General features: G+C 44.2%; 3 protein-coding genes across 3 annotated transcripts; all 3 read right to left on the bottom strand.

Annotated features, from left to right (window-relative positions):
* Positions 1–131: 131 nt before the first annotated feature.
* LOC121620540 (pyrroline-5-carboxylate reductase 1, mitochondrial-like) lies at positions 132–3,724 on the bottom strand. The gene is made up of 8 exons (XM_041956624.1): positions 3,589–3,724; positions 3,289–3,360; positions 3,110–3,180; positions 2,759–2,938; positions 1,485–1,706; positions 1,271–1,363; positions 738–901; positions 132–425 (listed from the first exon to the last, which is right to left on the bottom strand). The coding sequence occupies exons 2-8, from the start codon at positions 3,353–3,355 to the stop codon at positions 257–259; spliced, it is 966 nt and encodes a 321-aa protein (XP_041812558.1). The 5' UTR covers positions 3,356–3,360; positions 3,589–3,724; the 3' UTR covers positions 132–256.
* Positions 3,725–5,240: 1,516 nt separating this feature from the next.
* LOC121620541 (myeloid-associated differentiation marker-like protein 2) lies at positions 5,241–6,152 on the bottom strand. The gene has a single exon (XM_041956625.1). The coding sequence runs from the start codon at positions 6,150–6,152 to the stop codon at positions 5,241–5,243; it is 912 nt and encodes a 303-aa protein (XP_041812559.1).
* Positions 6,153–9,652: 3,500 nt separating this feature from the next.
* On the bottom strand, positions 9,653–17,444 carry notum1a (notum, palmitoleoyl-protein carboxylesterase a). Its single transcript, XM_041957093.1, has 11 exons — positions 16,862–17,444; positions 13,931–13,983; positions 13,737–13,832; positions 13,318–13,378; positions 13,176–13,234; positions 12,976–13,078; positions 12,676–12,867; positions 12,469–12,566; positions 12,186–12,333; positions 12,051–12,098; positions 9,653–11,949 (listed from the first exon to the last, which is right to left on the bottom strand). The coding sequence occupies exons 1-11, from the start codon at positions 17,188–17,190 to the stop codon at positions 11,646–11,648; spliced, it is 1,491 nt and encodes a 496-aa protein (XP_041813027.1). The 5' UTR covers positions 17,191–17,444; the 3' UTR covers positions 9,653–11,645.
* Positions 17,445–22,296: the final 4,852 nt, after the last annotated feature.

Raw genomic sequence — 22,296 nt, 5'->3', positions numbered from 1 at the left:
TATAAACCTTAAATAAAGAGGCAGCCAGTTAGAAATATAAAACAAAGCCTCACAAAGAAAGACATTTTATTACAAACAGAATATATTGCTTAGGTTTTACAATATTATCCCAAATTTAGTTGTTTTTTTTATATAGAAAGTAATCCACTAGGTTATCTTATTTTTCAACACTAATCTGCAAGCAGTGGTTTATTTACAGCATGTACTGCATCTTCACTGATGTCACAGGTCATTTTAAAATGTGCTGTTTCCAAGATCACTTCTTCTTGGTACTCGGGTTCTTGCTGTTGAACATACTGATCCCATGAGATCTGACTGCAACAGCATCTGCAGTCACTCCTGGCTGCTGCAACACTTTGTCCAGAGTTGTCTTCTTAATGGCTGCTGGGGAGATTTTCTCTTGGTCGGCCAAAGACTGAAGTTCCCTTTTTAGAGGAGGGTGGAGCACAGACATATTTACAACATAGTATAAAATATGCATATTTAGCAGAACACATAGTTAAGCATAGTACAGAAGCGTCATAATCATCACGAAGTAATTAGTAACCAGAGAAAGGCAAAACTGTCATTGTACCATTATTTGTATGTAGCTCCATCTACTGTCTGAATTATAAACTTCAAAAGAAATATATCACCCTTTGGGCATTTGCGTATCACAATTAACTTAAAAGCTTTTTTAGTTCCTTTGACAGGAAATATGATTTGTTGCTTTTGTCTCACACATTTCTTCAACTCACCTTGTCCTAACACAGGAGGCCTCTACAGCGTTGATCAGGAGGCTGCGGAAACCGCCGCTCTCCATGACATGCAGGGCGTGGATGGTGGCGCCCCCTGGTGAACACACATTGTCCTTGAGCTGCCCGGGGTGTTGCTGGGAGTCCAACAGCATTCGAGCAGCCCCCTTAAAAGGAACAAAAAGGGGGATCCACATTAGACTAACAGTGCTGATTATGTACACAGATACTGTGTGTTCAGTTTGTATCTAGAACCAAGACAGTCTGCAGCTGACACCTGGCAAGACTCTATCTAGATTTATAGATTCTACAGGGACACTGTACATTAAACTGTTTATATTTTCCCATGAGGATACTACAATCACCCTATGTACAAAAATAAAGCTGATAAAACTGATTTTTTTCAAAAGCACAGCAAAGCTTGAAAACCTTAATTAAAAACAACCGAACCAATAATAACTTTATGACACTGGAACAAAAGCAGAGAGAGCAGATACATGTCACACATGAGTTTGTTAAAAAGATGGAGGTAATACCAGCAGGGCTTGGGCTCCGAGGCGTACAGCCAGTCTCCTGGGCAGGCCCATTTTCACTCCACCATCAGCGAGAGCATCTACAGCTGTAAACGCCTGCGGCGCCGCAATCAGAATCGAAAAGATGAGGGAAAACAATCCAAAAGAAGCATTTTTCACATTTGCTATGGGTGAGACGAGACTGCAAAACACACTCAACATTATGTAAAAGACTCACGTAAGCAGGACCGCTGCCGCTGAGGCCGGTGACGGCGTCAATCAGGTCCTCTTCCACCTCAGTGCAGTATCCTACGCTGGCCATCAGCTGCTCCAGTAGCTGGCCATCCTCTACATCTGCGTGGGTGCCCGTGGCGTACACAGTGGCCCCCTCACGCACCACCACTGGAGTGTTGGTCATGCAACGCATCACCTTTGGAGCAGGGCGATACTGGTACAGCTTCTGTAAGGGATAGCAATGTATTGAATGAATCAGGGCTGCATCTAACGCTTGATTAATCTGATTATTATTATCTCGATTAATTGATAAGTTGTTTGGTCTGTAAAATGTTGATCTGTGTTTCCTAAAGCCCAAGTTGATGTCCTAAAATGTCTTGTTTTGGTCCACAACATAAAGATATTCAGTTTACTGTCATAGAGGTGTAAAGAAACTAGAAAATATCCACATTTAAGAAAGTGGAATCAGAGGATTTTGACTTTTTTTTTTTAAATTACTCAAACTGATGCTGAGTCTGCGATTAATTTGAAAGGTGACAACTAATTGATTAATTGTTGCAGCTCTACGATGAACTGTCCTGCAATCGTAGGAACAAAAGTTCATTTAAAGTTTTAAAACTTTCATAAAACTAACATGGATCAAAGTTTACACACTGAGCCGACAGAGTAGTTGACTTTTCATTTGCATTTGTCCACCATGTGATGTGTTGTCTTTTTAAGACAACATCTCCGAGTCTTAAAAGGAAATGCAGGGGTGTTTGGAGTCAAAGCAGCGACCGGATGTTATGCTACAACATGTGACTGTTTGCCCGAGGGTCTGCTGAGATCAGAGCACAGAAATACAGCAAGACCCTCGTGTTAGAATGAACAACAAAACTGGACATTTGCAAGCGTTAGCCATCATCTAGTGCTGAGAGATATGCAAAAACATGATTGATGATTAACAAATGCGATGTCATAAAACTACAAATCATCCCAGATATTGATCATCATAAAATTGTGCAACATCATAGTTTAAATAATGTATTTTCTGGGTCTTAATAGGTAGTATAAAGTTTACTGATTCAGTTTCCTGAAGTTATTTGACATTTGCAGATGAGTAAACAAGCCATGACTGCATCTACCTGCTGGCCATCATATCCACATTATTGGTCCCTATCACCTTTAAATACCACACGTTTCACCCAAGATATTGTAAGTAGTGTGTAGAAAAAGTGATTTTGTCAATTTTGCCCATTTCTGCTATTAATGATTTCTGTTCAGGGGGCTGTGACTTGCCTTCTCTATAGAGCTGATGGTGACGCCTGCAGAACACGACACAATGAGATGCCGATCTTCGATGTCTGGTCCAATCTCATCCAGCACAAACGGAATGATGTGTGGCTTCACAGCCAGGAAGAGAACATCGCTTTTGTTCACTGTCTCTTTGTTGCTGGTGGTGAAATTGACACCCAGTTTCTGCAAAAACAACAACAACAACAACAACAAAACAACAAACAAACATAGGAATCAATTACAAGCAAGCAAAACAATGTTATAAACCTTGAAAACCCACAAACAAAAACATATTTGCAATTAAACAGAATCGCTGATGGAATAAAGCACTGACATCCCTAATTGCCTACCCACCCGCAGTCCCTGTACAGTAGGGAGATCTGTGTCTGGGGAACTGGCTGTGATTCTGTGGGTGGCAATCACGCCTTAAAATGGGAAAATAAACAGGTCCAGAAATCATTTCAGTGTCTGATTGCAATCAACATACATCAACAGCACACATCTGAACGGTCAAAGTATGATTGAAAACTCACCTGCAGCTGTGAAGCCTCTTACCAGAGCGTGGGCCAGCTGGCCCGCACCTATGAACCCCACACTCATCCTACCTGCGTGTGCACAGAGGGGACAACTTTAGCGGCGATTAATCCGTTTTATCCCAACAAAAGCTGATGATTTTCAAAGCCAAAGACAACCGGTGCGCGGCTTTTAGCCTCTTTACAGCTCCGTGGCCGCTGCGCTGCGGTTTTAAACAAACTCTTACTTCCTTATTAGCGAGGCAAGCGTTTCTGAAAAGATGGCGGCAGCAGCCATGTATCCGCAGAGAAAACACTTACGTTAAGACTTCAGAGCTCCTCAGTTGACCGTCCGACTCATTCAGCGACCGCTTCCTAAACACACTTTGTACTTACAGCACTGTCAACGTGGCCCAGCTGCCTCGCGCTCTACTGTACCTGTGGAGGAACATTTGACTGGCAAGCGAGCAAGCCAATGAGCTTGCAGCTTTAGACGCAAATAACACACTGGGCCAATCACAGTGGCATTGGGGTGGCTTTGGGGCGGGCTTTGCGGAGAAGGAAAGCCAGTTGCATCAGGTAGAGCCTCGGGGCAGAAAAGTTGGTCAGGGTGTCGGTGCTTTACTATCATCTGCTGGCGAAAAGCTTGAAAGGCATGGTGGTGACTATTTCCTGGGAATGGAGACATCCTGACCCAGAAAGTCAATTTGAAGGCTGATTAACAGCCTGAAGTAACTAATACATTTGTTTTTTCAGTGCTCCATTCAGCAACTACATTTCATTATTTTAAACTCATAGGCCTTGGCTTTGATTTCAGCTGCTCAGTGTTTCACCAGGGGTTGTAAAGCTCAAGCTCTTGCATTGAAAGCGGGAGTCAGACAAAGGTTTAAAATTTAACAGAATACTCAATAGCACACTTTTAAATATTGAACTATCCTCCTAACTTGATTTAATTGATCCATGAATCAACTCTAACAATCAACATAACTGACAATTTCAATTTTAATTACAACCTTAACAACACACAAATGAGACTTCTGATTTCACTGTGAAATGGAGGAGTCTTCTGTCTGCTCAAAGTTGAAAGCAAAGGTTCACATATCAGTTAAGACATCCCGAGCAAAGAATCAAAACAACCAGCAAAACATCCAGTTTGATATTTTATTAAACATTGAAAATGTTAGAAACATAGCAAAAGAAGATTGGGCTTATCCAAAATAATCATTTTAATACTTTTGTCAAAATTTTGCCTTAAAAATTCATGTATCAGATACATTTAACATTCGGTGGATAACAGGAAAAGCCCAATAAACCTGATCATTAGGCATTATACGTATATGAGGATGTGAAAAACAGATTGGAAAAAATTAAATGGCAAAATGGCTTGAAAGCCAAAACCAAAAGCTATGCTCACTGCATACTGTACTAAACATATACAATGCATCTCTATGAGATATTCAGCATGGCTTTCAATACAAAATACACACAATAATACTTATAATAATAAATTGTTCAACCTCTATGAGATTGACTGACATGACATTGTTTTGATATTCTAAACATTATCCCACACTCCCGTAGATCTGTCCTGTATATGACCACCAAAGGTATTTGGAGTGGGGGGATGTGTTTGGTGCTTCCCAGGGTCCTCTGTGGGCAAAGCTGCTGAGATCAGCTCATCGGCGCACCTGGCAGGCTCTTCCTGGTGGGTCACTGCAGAACTGGAGAAAGGCCTTTACGCTTGTAGCATGCGCTGAACTGTCAGTTTTGTGACCAACAGAATCAATTCTAGACAAATACTGATAATAAAAAATGTCACACATGCAAACAACACCATGAATCGATGGATCCAAGTAAATGTGTCCTTCACAGAGAGGACTGTGGAGAGCATGGCGGTTGTGGCCTCACACTGTCTTTATTTGTCTCTGAGTGTCCACAGTCTAGAGGAGGGAAAGTTTTTTTTTTTTTTTTTTTCAGACAGCAGATCTGGAGACAAAGCGAATCCTCTGGGAGTAAACAAGATCAACAAAATAAAGGATCAGGTTCACGTTTGTGAACACTGCCACCACCAGCTTACTGTCCCAGGGACAATCTCCACGTGGGCAGTCCTCAGGACGAGTCATGGTGCCGTACTTCTTGTCAAAGCTGAAGATGGGCCAGATCAGTGCAGTGCTGAGGTAGAGGATCACAGCGAAGAAGGTGTAGACAACCACAAACCGGTCAAAGGGGAACCGCAGGGCAGAGGTCCTCCCAGAAACTGTCAGTATGACCACAATCACAGTGACAGAGAAGCACAGACTGTACACCACCACGCAGTACTGGGTGGCAATGTAGAGGTTGTACTCGCTGTCATTGGCCAGGGCCCCGAAAATAATGCAGGCCACAAAACCTTGGACCACCTTGAGTAGGCCGGACACGGTGGCCATGTAACCCACCACGGCCCCTGGCTTGGCTCGAGTGAGGAACACCTCGGCACCGTAAGGGAAGCAGCAGACGCTGGAGCAGACAGTGACGGCAATGCGGTATATCTGGACTTCACAGCCCTCATCAGGGCAGTCTGTGTGGAGGAAGTACACAGGGTAGACCACGGAGGCAGTGATGTACATGAGTGTTGCCAGCATGGCAAAGGCCACAGTGAAGTTATCCCAGGATATGGGCATGCACGTGTGGAGCCGCGTAATGTCCAAGGTGAACACGACCAGTGTAACGGCGAAGCAGAAGCACCACACGAACATGCAGAAGGTGCCATAGGTGGCGCTGTAGCCTGCACTGTGGGACACAAGGGCCATTATGGTGCAACCAAGTAGCAACTGGCACATTCGTGCTGCACCTAAGGGTGACAACACAGCCTCTTTGTTAAGGTAGTGTTCTCCATGAGGATCCATGGTTCGTATGGTCCCCCCAGAAGCAGCTGTTTTCCTTGGTGAGACTCTTGATGCCCTGTTGTCAGTCTTGAAGTCCTTGCTGCCCACTCTCCTTTCGTCACAGACCTCACCCTTTCCTCGGTTGCCTTTTTATAGATGGCCCTTAATTACAAATGTCTGTAATTTTTCCCTGAGCTTGCTTTGTAATTACAGTGGTGTGTTTAAGATCAAGTTACATTCAGACACTGTTATGTACAAGTGTGTACAGTAGCTTGCAATCGTGAAGGATATTTAGTCAGATGTCGAAATACAAAAGTTTGTTTGTTTTTTATTTGTTTTTCAAGTAACGTCTCCACTTGGCTGCACAAGTCTATAAATTAAATCACATGAAGGATTTATTGTGATTTTAAGAAGTTTTTAGAGATTAAGAATTTGATCCTGGTCTTACTCAAAGCTGTAGTGTACGTCCTCTGAAATCTTGGTTGTCCCTCGCTTGTTCCCTTCAGTCACAGAGTTGTCCAGTGTATCAGACGTTCAAATTGAAGTGAGGTCCCCTACAAGTCGCATCCAGAGATCAGTCTTCCAACAATAGCCCTCGGCGCCGGACAGGTGGATTGGTTTGTTGTTGTCAGTCAAGTTCCATTACTCAGTGGCTCGATCCTCGTAATTTTTTTTCACTGTAGGCCCTTAAGTGGCCGTCAAAATCATTCAAACTGTTTGGCTCCGTCTCTTGCTCTTCGTCTCCCTGTTTCTGTCTCCTGTTGCTTCTTGGATTCAGTCTGCCACTGTTTCGTACTCACACAAACACACACCCTCTCCCTCCTGTATGTCCTGTGTGTGTCAGTGTGCACTCAGCGGATTGCTGGGGCTGGCTGTTTAAATGAAAGTTTGCGCCGAGCCCAGGGTTACAGGCCTCGCCAGCTCTATAAATAGGGGGTCTATATTCCACAGAGGGGTGGGAGGCTACATGTGGCAGGCAGTAGGGGAGTCGTATTTCTTGGGAGCACCCACAGAGGCTGAGTCAGAGCTCCCTCAGTAAGAAACTGGCATTTATACGCAGTGTAATGACAGGGAGGGAGGCTAAGACTCCCATTAGAGACAGAAATTACATACAGGTCCAGAGGGATGATTATGCATCAGTGATGACAGATCTGAGCGATGTAAGTCAGAGGGAAGTGGAAATGGATTACCAGTTACTTAAAATACTTTAACCTGTGATATTAGTGTGCTGTGATTTTTGATTTACAGTGTGCAAGGTGATTCTTAGAGAAAACCGCTGCCTGAAATAGTCTTTGAAGTAGTTGTAATTGTACACTGCCAATCAAAATGTTTGTCTTATCGTTGTCTAAGGTCACATCAGGCACTTTCTATATTCTCTTAAAGGAGAACTCCACTGATATTACACACCAGAATGTTTAAAAAAAAAAAAAAAAAGCTGTGTAAAGCCTCCTGTGGTTCCAGAGGATGCTGTGTGAAACGTGTTGAAATTGACTCAAGTGATGTCATATGAGGCAGCATTCCTTGGGGCTGAAGACTGCAAGTCTGAAAGTGACAAACATACGGGGCTGAGGAGTATAAAGAAACTGGGCCAGCAGACCTCTGTAGCCCACTCCTCATCTCTGCTTGAGGCCAGCACCTTGAGGCTACAGTGGCTACTACTAGCGTGGAGGTGGAGTTGCATTGTGGGTAATGTAGTTGCCAGGTTTTGACTAGGAAGAATGCATGATTTTTATCCTTTCTTTGAAAAACTGTCCATAGTCAGTCTGACAGTATTACAGGAGTGCAGTACTGAGTCAGTTTTAACAACAGTTCACCTGACTTAAGTTAGTTACAACAGGGTCTGAAATCCAGTCCAGAACAGTGTTAGTGACCCTCGATCATTGTTGAACGACAACGGTGTAAATGGGCCCTAAATATTTGGGAACCTGCTTCTCTTGAGGGCCTCTGCAGTCTTCTCAGTGCTTTGATTGAAGAGGTTTACACTGTGATTTGTCAGTCCAGTATATTCAGCTGATGTCCAGCGATCCAGGTCCAGTAGTGCTAACCTCAGACTAACCTTCTCTTTCTATTCTGAAGTTTTTAGAATAGCTTTGCTGGATCAACACACCTGTTAATTCCAGCATGTTATCTGCATTATTGTGCAGTTGACACTGAAACAGGAACCTGTTCCTAGTCTGATGCTAAGCTAAATGACTGGTGATTTCTTACATTCTTATGTAAATGTTCACAGGTATCTTTGTCTCTTTTTGGCCTTTCTTTTGTCAGTCTGGTTGAACCATTGCACCGCATTTTTGTTCTCCGTGTACAAAGCATCATTTTTTATTGTAAAAGCCGTCTGACAGCAACTAACTGTACTGCAGCTTCTGCGCAGTCTCAGGAATTAGCCAGCTGGAATATTGATCAGCTGTTCTGGGTGATTACGCTCAGCCCCTCAATAATACTGCTGTTTCCCTTGTGAAGTGGTAAATCTACAAGGTGAAATATGATGAATCATGTCGTTCCACAGTGAAAGAAAGGCAGTCGATGGCGGATTTTATCTCAGGAAATCAGGCAGCTCTTCTCTCTTACCGTTCCATGTGAATGTGATATCATTTATGTTTCTTTTCCACAAAAAAATCAAGAGGTTTTCAAATGTTTTGCTTCCTGTTATTTGCAGTATTGTGGCAGAGCTACAGGCAGCGCTTTTGCCTCATCCTGTTCTCGTCTTGCTATGGATATATGAGAAGAGACATTCAGTCATAATCTACTCCAAAACACATTCTTGTCCAAGGTTTTCTTGTGGAAAAAATAAACAGATGATATTGTGGTGATATGGCTTCTTTTACCACTGTGGCACATTACGTATGTACTTGGATCGACAGCAAAATCAGAGGCTGATATGGGTTTGTAAAGATGGCCGTGGCTCGACCTCCGGCTCCTCCTCACCACATGTCGAACTGTCCCCGAGTCAGAAACTGAACCCTGACCCCGTGGTGAGTCCAGAGCCGACACAGTGCAATCTGGACATCGTATTGGACAAATAACTGCAGCCTATTTATCAGAAAGCCAGTGAGTGCACCAAACAAAAAGACACAGACTTGCTTTAGCTAGTGAATTTAAGACCTTTGGTGCTGCAGAACTGGAAAATGTATTGTAGACATCATTTAGTTATGGGTCACTTTCAATGACATAAAAATGCCAACATTCCTCAATTCACTTTATCTTCTCTGAAATATTTTCCAATTTTAGGAGATTGACCACATTCCTTGATATTCACGAAAAGCTGCTACAATATGAGATGCTGCAGAAACCTTTGACTGTCAGTGTGTGTGTGTACACTAAGCCTTATATCTATTATCAGATATGTCAAAATAGTGACAAACCACGTTAGGACCCCGAGGGAGCAGTTGACCTTACCTCCTGCTAAAGGTTTTTGTGCTGTGAGTGTGAAACAGGAATGAGAACTGTGCAGATACCACTGGTACCTATTCTACTATTAATAACAACAATAATAATAACAAGACCGTACAGCCGTATTTACCTTGTAGCATATGTAATGGGACTTTTCTTTTAGGTCTGATACAAAGACATGCAATCAACACAAAGAGAAAAAACAGCAATGTATTTACAATTTACAAAGAATCACTTCTCTGTGAAAAATGCACTTATAAATATGATTTACATAACAAAATAAATATGTAAATTACCAATGTAGCTTGAGTTTTTTTTTTCTGTTAAAAAATATGTTACAGAATAAAATTACAATTAGTAATACCTTTCCTTCTCTGGTGTGATGCGAAATAGAGGTCCTTTAAAAACATTTATAAAGACATCATTACATACAACATCGTCATTATATTAAAAAGCGATCTCTATTATGAAATATAAGAAGGGAGTTACAATGGTGAACACTTGAAAGAACCTATACAAATACTTAAAAAAAATATACAATACACGATATTTTTCTCCCTTTAAATGTTCATTGCATTGATCTGAGGACTACTGAGGTGATTTAACATGAACGTGTACCCTCTGCTCGGGCTTTAACAGTCCTCGTGTGACGATGTGGCCTGTGAGAAAGAGGTATCGACTACATGTAATGGCACTGTGGTGTGTGTGTAGGTACTCATAGACCTTGAAGTGTTTCCAGGTTTACTTTAGCACCACAATCAGCTTCAGGCAATGACTCAACGACTGAAAATACGCCGCCTAGATTTCAGCACTGTTGGGAATGAGTTACCTCTGCGGGGATGACAATCACAGCAGTGATGTAGAGTGTGTCTTTTGTTCTTTTTGACTGTTTCATTTCATTAGCAAGGAGAAACATCTGATATTTGTCTGTTTGCAGCTTTAATTTCAGCAGCCTGACTTTGTAACAAGTGTGTTAATCCAGCCTGGTCAGTGGTGGAGGAAGCATTCAGATCCTTTACAGGTAAAAGTACTTATACCGCACTCTAATAATACTCCTGCATTCAAAATGGTATTTAAGTAAAAGTATGTAAGAATAATCAGGGAAATGTACTTAAAGCATTAATAGTAAAAGTATTCAATGCAGATTTTTTTTAATGACTTAACTGATAGTTTCCAATTAATTTTATGTCAATCAGCAGATTGAATAGTCAGCTGATTGACTAATCATTCCAGATGTACTTGGATAAACTGTTGGGTAGTTTCATTTATAACGAAACGCCATATTTTAAAACTTTGTCTGCAAAATTCTCAATTTGTAAAGTAACAAGAAAGTGAAGCTCCCTCGGATATCTGGAGAAGTTGCATGAAAAGAAAAGACTCAAGTAAAGTACAAGTACCTCAAATGTGTACTTAAATACTTTACTTGAGTAAATGTACTTGGTTACATTCCACCACTGAGGCTGGTCTGTACCACGAGTCGATTAGAGGAGATTTGGTGACACTGTTGCTTTAACGATAAATACAAAGTTTCCTTCCTGATCCAGTGCTTTTCATTGTATGATGTCCCTGTTTCTGCCTTGATGTCGGTTTTTTGTGTGATGAGATGTTGTGGGAACCCACCTACAAAACAGCTTGAACAAACTATACCCTTATATACTCTATAGTGGCTACTTTAACAAAGACAGCATCCTTACATCATTGTGGCATTTTTTCTTTAACAATGACTAAATAGAATCTGTATGGAAGGATGAAAATAATATAAAACGAAAACAAAACATCAAAGAGCATCCTTAAAACTGGATTACATTCGTGATTTTTTTTCTTTTTCAAAGCAAAAGATAATTCAAATGGAGAGTAGCAGAGAGTTGGGCCTTGTCGCGGTGGCGTGTTGCCCCTGTACTTGTCACCAGTTGCGAGGAAAGGGATTGAGGAACCAATTTATGCCCCTGTGTTTGACCGAGGCTTGGACTAAAGTAAAGAGGTCAGAGGGGAATCTACTATAGGTAGAATGGGTTGTGAGGGTGGATGGGTGCTTGGAGGTATCAGGCATGGGAGACTGGCCAGAGAGACCAGCCAGCCCTGCGTGGGCTTAGCTTGGAGATGCTGTGTGTGACTCGTGTCCCTTTAGCTGCCGCTGCTGAGCATGCCCAGTAGCTTGCTGGGGTCCATGCCCTGCTGCTGGGCCATCTTCTGCACATCAAAGCCCATGTGCATGAGGAACTGAATGACGTTCATCTCTTGTCCTGTGAACTGGTCTCGGATGGTGGGGCAGGTGGGGTTGCAGTGTGGCCAGGGGCAGCTGTCAATCAGATGCACAGGGCAGCCTTTGGGCGGCGCCTTGTTGTTCCTGTTGTCGTGGAGGCTGCGGTCCCAGCAGTGCAGCGCTCGGGGCAGAGAGGTGCCTTTAACCTGCACGTCAATCCAGTAACTGCAACACAGCACAAGAGGGCGCTGTCAGCTCACGAGCAGAGAGCCTCAAACACAAACCGTCCCCTGCTTCTAATACTCAGATATACTGGACATACTCACTTTCTGGTGATGACTTCATGTGATAGGCACGCTGGAGCAAACATGGCCCTGAAATTAGGAATTAATAATCAGTCTGAATCCATGAAAAAAATCATACTTAAATTAACATCTGTTTACGCAGAGATCGGGCCTTACGGGACATCTTTGAGTGTGTTCCTCAGCTCAATGCCCAAGTTTTGGATGTAGCGCCACTGGCCTTCCTGCACAGGCTGGCCTGTTAGCTGGATGTTGTCCACTGTCAGCTGGGCCTCATCAAACAGCCACTGTACAACAAACACAGGGCCTGCACAGGGAGAATGATGGAAGATTATATATAGTATATATGTACTCAAACATGTACTACGCAGGTGCTTGGGGTTTGCATGTTGAGGAAGCATATTGACATTAGCGTGAACAGTGTGAGAAACCCCTAACTCACTTTTAATTGACGGGAACACTCTATATCCAAAGAAACAGTTCCACTCCTCTCCTTCGTGGGTTTGCCTGCACCTCTCTGGAACCACTCCTCCCCAGTACCTGACGGGACAGGTGAGCAGGACAGATATTAGCAAACCGATGAGCTCGTCACATTAATGAAAACAGTCCACCTGACACATTTTACGAGCATATTCACTGGCTCCCATACTTGATGCCTCTCTTGATTGTTTCAGTGGGAGTGCGGCTGTTCGTGTCCACGCAGTCTGTGCAGTGGTATTGCTTGTTGTCCAGGAACCAGCCAGAGTCTGACAGGCCTCGCACTTGTATCCCAGTGTGGCCCAGTCCCTCCAGCAGCTCTGCCACACTGTCCACGTTCAGAAGGACTCCAGTTCCGCCCGCGCTGCACGCAGAAATACAACATATTCTTATGAGTCTCAGTACAGGAAGAGGAACGAAATGCAGATTTTGCATTTTAAGTCAGAAGCAAAATGCTCACACACGAACATACCTGCTTCCTGCTAATAGCAGGACTTTGGCGTTGTCCAGACCTTTGTTCAGCAAGTCCTTCACAACCTCCTGAATAATCAGCGAGCCCATGAAGGCGTAGCCACCTGCACACCACACAAAGAGAACAGAGCTGTAGAATAACGCTTTCCTTAAAGAGGGTTGCACCTTAATGTATGCTTTGATGGTTAAGTCATGTCTTACTCTGCTCTGTTTTGGCTGTAGCGCCGCTCCACACATCACTCGAGCAGTACGGGATGAACCTGCGCAACCAACATGAAGTTAAAGTCGCGAGCTATGATTAAAAGTCGAGCTCGGATGAGCGTGCAAACGTGAGTCAACTTACACCATGTTGGCATTCCACCAGTGAGGGTTTTCCTCGGGCAGCGGAGACAGGATCCCCGTGCCTGCAGAGACAGATCAACATGTATCATTAGCCGTCCTGGCACTCCCAGACACATCCTCCTCTTCCTCATCATCATTACCACATGGATTACAGTTATTACACTGCAATGAGAGAGGGAGGCGTCTCTGTTCCTACAGCAGCGGGCGCCAGGTAACCCTACACCGCAGCTACATTATGACGGGGCGTCGGTTGCAATAACACTGCAGATGAGCACAGATACATCCGATCCTTTTAATGACTGAGGCATTGCAGTGGGATCTGGGTACTTTTATCACCAAGGTAGGGGGGCAGGAATTGCTGCAGGTGGAGCAGTACTTATAGGTGCACATAGTGAACTATACAGAGTAGCTGAGGCTGACCTGTTTTAGTTTGGGGCCACTTGGATGAACTCATCAGCCTCCTCATGGTCTCGTATCGGCTGTCACAGTTCTCCTTGTTGAAGCAGTACCAGCCGCCTGGACGGAGACACACAAAAACATGGAGCATGTCTTAATTTTGGCATTAAAGGAGCACAAACGAACATTATGAAGTTGAATTAATCCTTAATACTGACCCTCTAAGAATATCAACCACCGTCTGCTGCCTCGAGATTCTTTCAGGTAATACCTACGAGAGGATATAAAAAAAAATCAACACATCATATGCTTGACTTGCATGCAAATATTACAAAATATGTGACCATGATGTTAAATTCCTTCAAATGAATTGTACACTACCTGCATTACAACATATATAAACAACAGATACATACAACCACAATTTTGATATGGTGTTCTTTCTTGAGAAAGATGAGATAAACACTGAAAAGAAATACCCTCACTGTTTCTACGGTGTCCAAGCATGGAATATAAACACATATGGCCTCATCGCTTTCATCTAAACAAGGATGTCCTGTTACTCTCTTGATTCCTATCTCTGAAAGGTGACAGAAAACAGCAAAAGTGAAATCCGGCCAGCCTGAATTCAGCAAGCGCGCACGGGGAGAACAATGAGGTTGTGTGTACAGTAACTGATACAGTGATCAAACGGGAGATAAACATCGTCTTGTCCCCTATCCTGTTTGTGCTCTAGATGCCAGTAGGAGATGGTGTTCGCCGTGGTTAATGTAGCATTGTGGTCTCTCCGCTCTGAGCTCATCATTCCTCAGCAGTGTCCTCACACCTGGATCAAATGTGGATCAAATCGAGGCTCCCGCCAATAGGAATCACATGATAAGAGATAAGGTGAAATAACACAACAGCATTTGGCCTGCGCAGATGTAAACAAACAGTCTGTCTTCCGCATGGGACCCACATATGCCCAAGATAATGGCCCTTAAATGCACCCTGGACTAGACTTTAGAAAGAAGTGAACGCACGCTAGAGTAGATGTGTGCTGTGTGTCGTCAGCCCAGAAGAGGGCAATGATATCGTGATTCTCCCATGATGCAGGACGTGCTCATGTCAGATGCATCATCATCCTTTTTTTATTCAGTACAGTACCAGCAAGTAAAAACCACAGAGGAGGAAAATAAAAAACAATGCTGGTGTGTAAAATAGCTTTTGCCACAGAAGCAAAATGCTTCAAATGTGCTTCTTTTTTTTCTTTTTTTTCAAATCCAATCAGTATCCACCCGACTTTACCAATGACTAAACTCAAGAGAATGCCAAAAACATTTCAGGGGCTTTAGAGAAAACAGACTTGGCTGAAGCTCTGAGCTGTTTGCTCAGACACTGAATCACACTTTGGCTGCAGTTAGTGTCTTGTGCTATTATTGCAAGCCACAGTCAATGATGCAGGCTGAGGACAGTGCACTCCGCTCACTACCTCCAAACAACAAAGCGAAGGCGGGCTTGGCAGGCTGAACGAGCCAAGAGGGAAAGGCGCTCTAACAAGTGCAACCCAAGAAGATGAATCACACTGTTCCACCTTCCTGTCTGGCGAATGATTTTTCTATTTGCACCCTCCTTTATCTGTAAGTGGAGCAAACACCTCTCTGGAAAATGCTGGTAGTAGCTGATGGATTAGCTCAACTGACAACGGCCACGGTCATGAATGAAATGGCCATCTGCCAGTAACTGTCCCCTGCTCTCGTCCTCATGCTGCGTCTCTAAAGAGCTTTACGGCACTAACAGACAGCTCTGTCTACCACTTTGGGGTTTAACAGGAATTAGACGGGATAGAAAATCCATAAAGAGACATGTATAGCAAAGCCCATTTCAGTGGAGTCTGCCCATCGCTGAACTGGTCCCAGATGAGTTCTTATGCACAATGGCAGACAGTCATCAAAGCCGCCTGATGTGGCACGAACAGCATTAGCAGCAAAGCATTTATACAACACTGGAAACTCCAGATAATAATGGCTACACAACATGATTTTGATTCAACAGTGCTTCTCAGTGTGTCTATATTGCTAAATAAAAGGCATGAAATTAATACTTTAACACTAAAACTTGTGACACAAGTTAAATCCACTGGTCTTTAAGCTGTGGCTTTTTAAAGATCATGTAAAGACATGTAGAAATATGACAAATTGCACCTTTTACAGCTTTTTTAAATGTAACACCTGCCAGAACTCAGTTATTTGTATGAGAATCTGTTTAAGCTACAGTACACAATTTGACTTCCTGCAACCTAATGAATGATAAATGTCTGCCGTCTATACATTTTAGTGCCATGGCTTATCCCGCTTTAGTGGAGAACTCATGCGCCAAATGGATTTCTGCTGAAAAATGTCACCAGTGAATATCATTGCAAACAAATTTAGTGATCCACTGTTTTTACCTCAGAGAAAAAAAAAAGTAATACCGCCAGAAACAAACTCTAAACTCTTTTGAGCAGCTGGCAGCACATTGTACACGTTTTTTGCAGGAGCCAAGTAGAGAATCCATACTGTTCAACGGCTGTAAAATCACAATTCAGCAGCATGGGCGCAATCACTGGAGAGAGATGGGCGGGGGTCTGAAAACTTTAAAACTAAACTTTCTGCAGAGCAAATCCTGCATTCTAATTTGGAGCAAAGGAAATGAAGCATAGGCCATGTGGCTATCCGCAAATTTCACGCTTCGCTGACGCAAAGCAGCTGTCTGTCTTACCCCGACTTACTGTGTCCCGGAGCACTGCTCTCTTTCGAAAATGCCACATTTATTTTTCTTCTTTATTTACGTGTTTTTATTTCATTGGCAGCTTTTGATTATTTTTGGGATCGAGCCCCGTTTTTTCTGCAATAAAGCAGCCCGGATCACGAGGGCTTGAGTCTTTCGCGTGCAGCCTCCATTAAGCCGAGCATTGTTGTCCTCAGGCCAGATACATGTGGGTTACTTCGGGCAGCGGGATGACCAGCAGGACGGGGTGCGCCCTGCTAAAGCGAAAAAACAAAAACAATTCCTACCAGCTCCAGGGTGCACTGCTGCACAGCTGACCCTGCTCTGACCTGTCGGTGATCCGATCACACGGGAATCCTGATTTATCACACCGTGCATGTGCATTCACAGTCGGTACATACCCCGCGGCGCTGCCGTCGTTGCAGGTGACTGATGTGTTCTCCAAAAAGTTCAGCCTCATGTCGTGGTCGAGCTTCTGCGCCGAGCACGGGTACAGGGACTGCGCAAGATTCTTCACTTGCGTCATGAAGTTATCCATGTTCTCCTCCACGGCGGTGAAATCCAGAGGGAAGCTCTCCGTGGTGTCACCCCGGTCCGCCCGGTATGTGGGAGGAGGTGGTGCGCGTCGCGGTTGTGGGTTGCGGCCACCCCGGAACCTCCGTGCGCAAAGAGCTCCGGACTGCATCAGCACCAGCAGCAGCACTGATGAAACCATTCTGGTCGCTGTCATCGTATCCTCGCGTTAGATGTCCTTTCTCCACAAAAAAAACACTAAATGCTGCTGATGGATCTGAAGGAGAAATTACGCACGGTTTAAAAGACGCCGCAGCACTTGTCACCCGCTCCCAGAAGCGCATAAACTGAATGTCAACTAAATTAAAAGTCCTTTGAGATCAGTCACAGTCATCCGCTGAATTCTCTGGATGTGTTTCAAAACTTTCAGCCTCTCTGCTACACAACTCAAGCGCTGCTGGACCAAGCGCACAAGCCTGAACGACAACACTCGTGCCATGCTCTTGTATTTTATTCAAACTTTCCCCCCTTGTGTGTCCGTCCAGCCAATCGCAGGAGCGGGGCAGGACTCGGGGCATGATCAAGCGTGGCAGACTACCCCCCTTTTTAATTTATAGAGGGGAAAAAAATGTCCATGCGTTGGTTCTTTTGATCCGCGAAGTTTTATTTGATGTGGTGGCTTTTATTGGCCTTGAAATGCCCATTTCCCATTCCGCCACAAATTTATGAAGTGAGAATGCGCATCTTGTTACACACTTGCTTGAAAATCAAGTGGGGGAAAAAAACAAAGCATCATCAAAACTCGCGCAGAGCTCCAACAATATTCGGCCAAGAGGAGAAATTTCAATCTCAGGAAAAGTTACTTGGTTATTATTATGATGATTATTATTAATATTATTATTGTTGCAAATTAAAGTATGATATGATATGATCATAATTTTCCCCACAGGAAAAACAAACTTGCCTCTTTTAAAATCACTTTCAGTTCGGCCGAGTTGCTCATGTTTTCTTAAGGTTTAGGAAACGGGGACTTGGATACTTTTTTAATCCAGACGGGGGCCTCCAAAGATCAAAGCGACCATCACTCTTTCTCCCCCCCTTTCGTCTCGCCTCCTCCGTCCCTCTTTAGTCTCTTCCAAACTTTCCTGGTCTACTGTATATTTTAAGTCGAGCAGAGCATCCTGATGGGGAGCCAGCTTTTTAACGCAGGAATGCCTCGTTACGGATGAGGGAGGCTTCCCTCCAACAACCTCTCATTTCGAGGACACGATTAAGTCAAAGTGTAGCCTGCAGCTTAGCGGTGATGAATCATCAAGGTAACACTTCATGGTGGTGTTTCGGTAATTTTTTTCCCTTTGATTGAGCTCATTCTTACCGCGTGAAACAGTCCGACATCGCAATTCAGTGTAGTTTTATGGGCATTGCAGAGATGAATGGTAATTCTGATGCAAATAACTACAAATGCGCACTAAACTTTTCACACCTGTACACATTTATACCAAAGCTTACTCTCAGGTAGCTTATTGATATGGTCTAACCGGTGCAGTATTAGTTCTGGTGATGAGACTGGAGTGGCCTCAGGGGCCTCACACTGGGGCCCCCTTTTTTTCAGATATAAGTCTTTGTGAGAACCATTGAAGGAAACCATCATTGTACAAATTCAGTCTGACACCTTTCTCCTCGGGGACTGTGATTTTTTTTTTTTTTTACAAGATTGTGTCAATCAATTAGTTAATTTACCATTAAATCAAGATTAGTTTGATCAGCTCTCCCCCATGATTAGGTGTTCATGTTTTTAAGGGATATATTCACACCTCATCGTATCTATAACTCAGTCAGAAAGGGCAAATCTGGATATTTTAGATGATGCTTGCACAACATCATCTGTCAAACTGGTCCACTTCCTCTCACAAAGAGAGCCTCCATCCCTGTGGTTAATCAGGGTGCCTAAAGGACGTCGAGCTGTTCTGGGCCAGGTAAGATGGATATGAAGTCACCAGCGGGACTGATGGTATTCATTGGGAACTTCAAACAGATCCTTGTATAGATTAAAACATGTGGTCGAGCCCAGGAGGAGAGGCTCTGTCACAGATTGAGCCTAGTCACTTTGACCCATACCTCCCTGTTTTATCACACGTCATCCCCAGAAATGTAACCCTTAAATCACTCGCAGATGGACGCTGGCCTCTGACACACACACACACTACCATGAAGAGATGCCCCGGCGGTGTGTCGAAACGTCCTCTGACCCGGAGGAGTTAGGGGTGCGAGCCGCAGATGCTCCGGCTTCGAGCGACCTCTCTGGATTCAGAGAGTGAACGTGAAGGATTCCGCGTTAAATTTACCTGACAGTGTGAGAGCTGCTGCTGCTGCTGCACAGTGGTTTGTTCTCTACTGTGCACCTTGTTTGAACTCCAAGCGTTAAGCCTTTCTGGCTTTCACTGGTAATTCTCTCTCTCCCTTTTTTCTTTGCCTCCCATCGTCTGTGTGTAGCACGGACACAAATTTAACCATGCAAGTCCGAATGGATTAATCCTAGATTTAGGTCATTTGAAAATGACCCAGCTGTTCTGATGGCAGTCCCTCAGAAGTGCCCCCGTAGCTCCTGTAGCCCCTGTAGCCCCCACCCCGACTCCAGGCCTCCTGTGAAAGTCAAAGCCTGTCTTTCATCTCCGATCAGTTGCATGTGCCCTCACAGATCCACAGGTTTTACTGCTTAAGTCTGGGCTGGCAGCATTGATCATGTGACTGTTGCCTGCCTGGCGTTTAGACACATCATAGCTCTGTGAGCGCTCTCCGTCTGCGCAGCCTGCCAGTTCTGCTCATACATCCCCATCGTCCGTCTCCCCATGCCTGGTAGTTTTGATTTGCACATGCTGTTGTCGAGGGTCCATCCGTGATCATCAAATCCCGCTAGTTGGAACTGTTAGGTCAGGTTACATCAAAGAGATCAGGAGGGATCAGCCTCTTGAAAGGGACAGGCTCTGGCTCACATCATCAGAAACAGGTGGAGGTCCTCATTGGAAGAACAAAGGAGAGATCACCATCTATAAAACTTTTATATTTCATAGAGGAGTTTCTTTAAATTCCTTTAAATTGCCACCCTCTCCTGCGCAGAGAGCGCAAACGGCACAGCACCAGCACAAAACATACGATAGCAGGTTAGAGGTGGTCGGACTCAGCTGCAGCACTAAATCCCATAAAGGTCACAACAGCAAAGCCTGAGACTTAGTGGCATTATGGCCACAAAGTGTTTAAGTGTGCAAATCTGCTAAAAGCCAGGACAAACGGGGAAGTGGAAATGCATGGAACACAACACTCAGGTGCTACGAATTAGTGGAAAAGTTGTTGAAACCTTCAGAGGTTTGTGTAGATTGTAGTTCCGTGGTTAACACTTCTCTGCTGCGCCGGGTGCTTTGTTTATTGCTTGTCACTGATAGGTAAGAGCTGAGTTGTGATATTGCGCTTATGCAGACGTACAGATTTCATTAACAAGCTGTTCTGGCCGTAATGTTAGAGAGCTTTGACGTTTTAGGCCGTCTGCCTCTCTGAGAACATTTTCGGCTTCAGCTTCTGTTCTGTGTCACCCTGAGACAAGCCTCCGGAAGCAGGTCCCCTTAATTTCATGTTGGAACTATTGTTTCAAACCCAAAACAAACATGTACAGAGCTTTTAGGTGTTAACACACCGTGGAGTCCCTTTCATGTGCCCCCCCCCCCACACACACACACCCACATGTTCCTGATACTACCCAGAGAATCAGTAAACAGCCTTGATCCTGACTTAAGTCAAGAAGTGCCATCTAAGATGTGGATGTAAATGGGGAGTAAGACGGAGAACAAGAGGCAGGAGACATCTGTCAAGCAGGCTCTCATTTCGTAAGAGAAGGCCGTCTATTGGTTACAGATGATGCCCTGTTTGATAAAAATGAACTCTTTCAAGATAGGACAGCTTGCATTAGGGGTCTCTCTGGCACCATGGGGTAATCAAATAGCTCAGCTGACAGGACAGCTGTTTGTTGTCCATCTTTCATTTGAGTGATGGTCACAAAATAGCTGCTGCTGCCCGTAAACGGTCACATCGCTCATAGGGGCCGGGATGGGTGTTTCGGGTACGTGTATGTTTTCCCCGGCGCGTGCTGGTGTGCAGGAGGACGAGCGAGGTGGATCTGGCTGTCTCGGAGGTGCCGGCGCGTGAGTGCGCGGCCTTCCTCCCGGAGTTTTCCATTCATGCCTGGTGCTTGAATCACCCTTTGCGATGCCCTCTGCCAGGTAGACGGAGGAGGGAGCAGAGACCAATTACCATCGAAACCTGCTATTATTATCATCAGAGAGGCGACAGCCCTCCTTCCCCTGCGCTTATTCTCATCTCCACCGAGACAGCAGGAGAATCGGGCTCTTTTGTCTCGGAAATGTTTATTTATGCCGCAGATTTGCCAAAGGACATGGAAAAGCCCTTATTACAGGTCATGACAGTAGAGCCACAACACATTATTCATTTTCTGTCCTTTAACCTGGTAGTCTCTTTGGGGAAATTCTTTTGAAGTCCACACCCTGCTGTAAAACATGGTCATTATTCAATTATGTGAGAGCTGTGTGTGAAACGTTTTTTGAGGCTGCAGCCCAGGAAGAAGCTACGTAGGAAGAGTTGAGAATTGCAGTTATTTTGAAATATTTTTGTTTTATTTTGATTTTATTAAGTATGCAAAAAATGAAGGAGAGAGAGTTGTGGACAACATGAATTTCTGCCACTAGGGGTCTCTGAATCAAAACATTAACAAGAGACAGAGTTTGATGTCGCGTGGGATCATGGGAGTTGGTGTCTTCATTGTAGATGGAAACAAATATTCATGCTTCATCACAAGCAATACAAACAACAGCGTGGCTAGCCAGCTAGTTCGCTAACTTCCTTCCTCGCTCTTTGACGTATCACCCGGCGCTTCCTGTGTTTCTCTGGAAGTCCTTACAACTAAAGGTGGTAAAGGGGATATGACGCCATTGAAAGGCGACCAACTGAAACGCACCTTTTCCTTGAATAAAATTACGGACCAAGCGGATCTTTTGGCCGAGAAACCAGCCCATGTGTTGCGAGCGCGTGGTATGCGCTTCCATCCACCGAGCCACTGGGACACCATTAGCGTAAGGTATGCGCCTCATTATTTCTGACACTCCCTTAACACCAAGCAGCCGTTTTCTTTTATCCTCTCAGCAAGAAGATGAGGCTACTGTAATCAAAGAAGACAATGATCAGTGCCAGCCTCTTGGCCTGGCCTGGTACCTGCTTTGATGTCATATTTTGGTGTATGGCGGGCTGTGGCCCATGC

Source organism: Chelmon rostratus, chromosome 17 (genome assembly GCF_017976325.1).
Source record: "Chelmon rostratus isolate fCheRos1 chromosome 17, fCheRos1.pri, whole genome shotgun sequence".
Lineage (NCBI taxonomy): Eukaryota > Metazoa > Chordata > Actinopteri > Chaetodontiformes > Chaetodontidae > Chelmon > Chelmon rostratus.
This window is presented reverse-complemented; position numbering and strand designations above follow the sequence as displayed.

What these genes read in the sequence shown, in the direction of transcription:
- LOC121620540 (XM_041956624.1), bottom strand. Translation starts at nt 3,355, where the DNA reads ATGAGTGTGGGGTTCATAGGTGCGGGCCAGCTGGCCCACGCTCTGGTA. An exon ending in AAGAGGCTTCACAGCTGCAG is followed by an intron (nt 3,181 to 3,288) that starts GTGAGTTTTCAA and finishes TCCCATTTTAAG; the next exon opens with GCGTGATTGCCACCCACAGA. An exon ending in GCCTCCTGTGTTAGGACAAG is followed by an intron (nt 426 to 737) that starts GTGAGTTGAAGA and finishes TCCTCTAAAAAG; the next exon opens with GGAACTTCAGTCTTTGGCCG.
- LOC121620541 (XM_041956625.1), bottom strand. Translation starts at nt 6,152, where the DNA reads ATGGATCCTCATGGAGAACACTACCTTAACAAAGAGGCTGTGTTGTCA.
- notum1a (XM_041957093.1), bottom strand. Translation starts at nt 17,190, where the DNA reads ATGACAGCGACCAGAATGGTTTCATCAGTGCTGCTGCTGGTGCTGATG. An exon ending in GTGGTTGATATTCTTAGAGG is followed by an intron (nt 13,833 to 13,930) that starts GTCAGTATTAAG and finishes GTCTCCGTCCAG; the next exon opens with GCGGCTGGTACTGCTTCAAC. An exon ending in ACAATCAAGAGAGGCATCAA is followed by an intron (nt 12,567 to 12,675) that starts GTATGGGAGCCA and finishes CTGTCCCGTCAG; the next exon opens with GTACTGGGGAGGAGTGGTTC.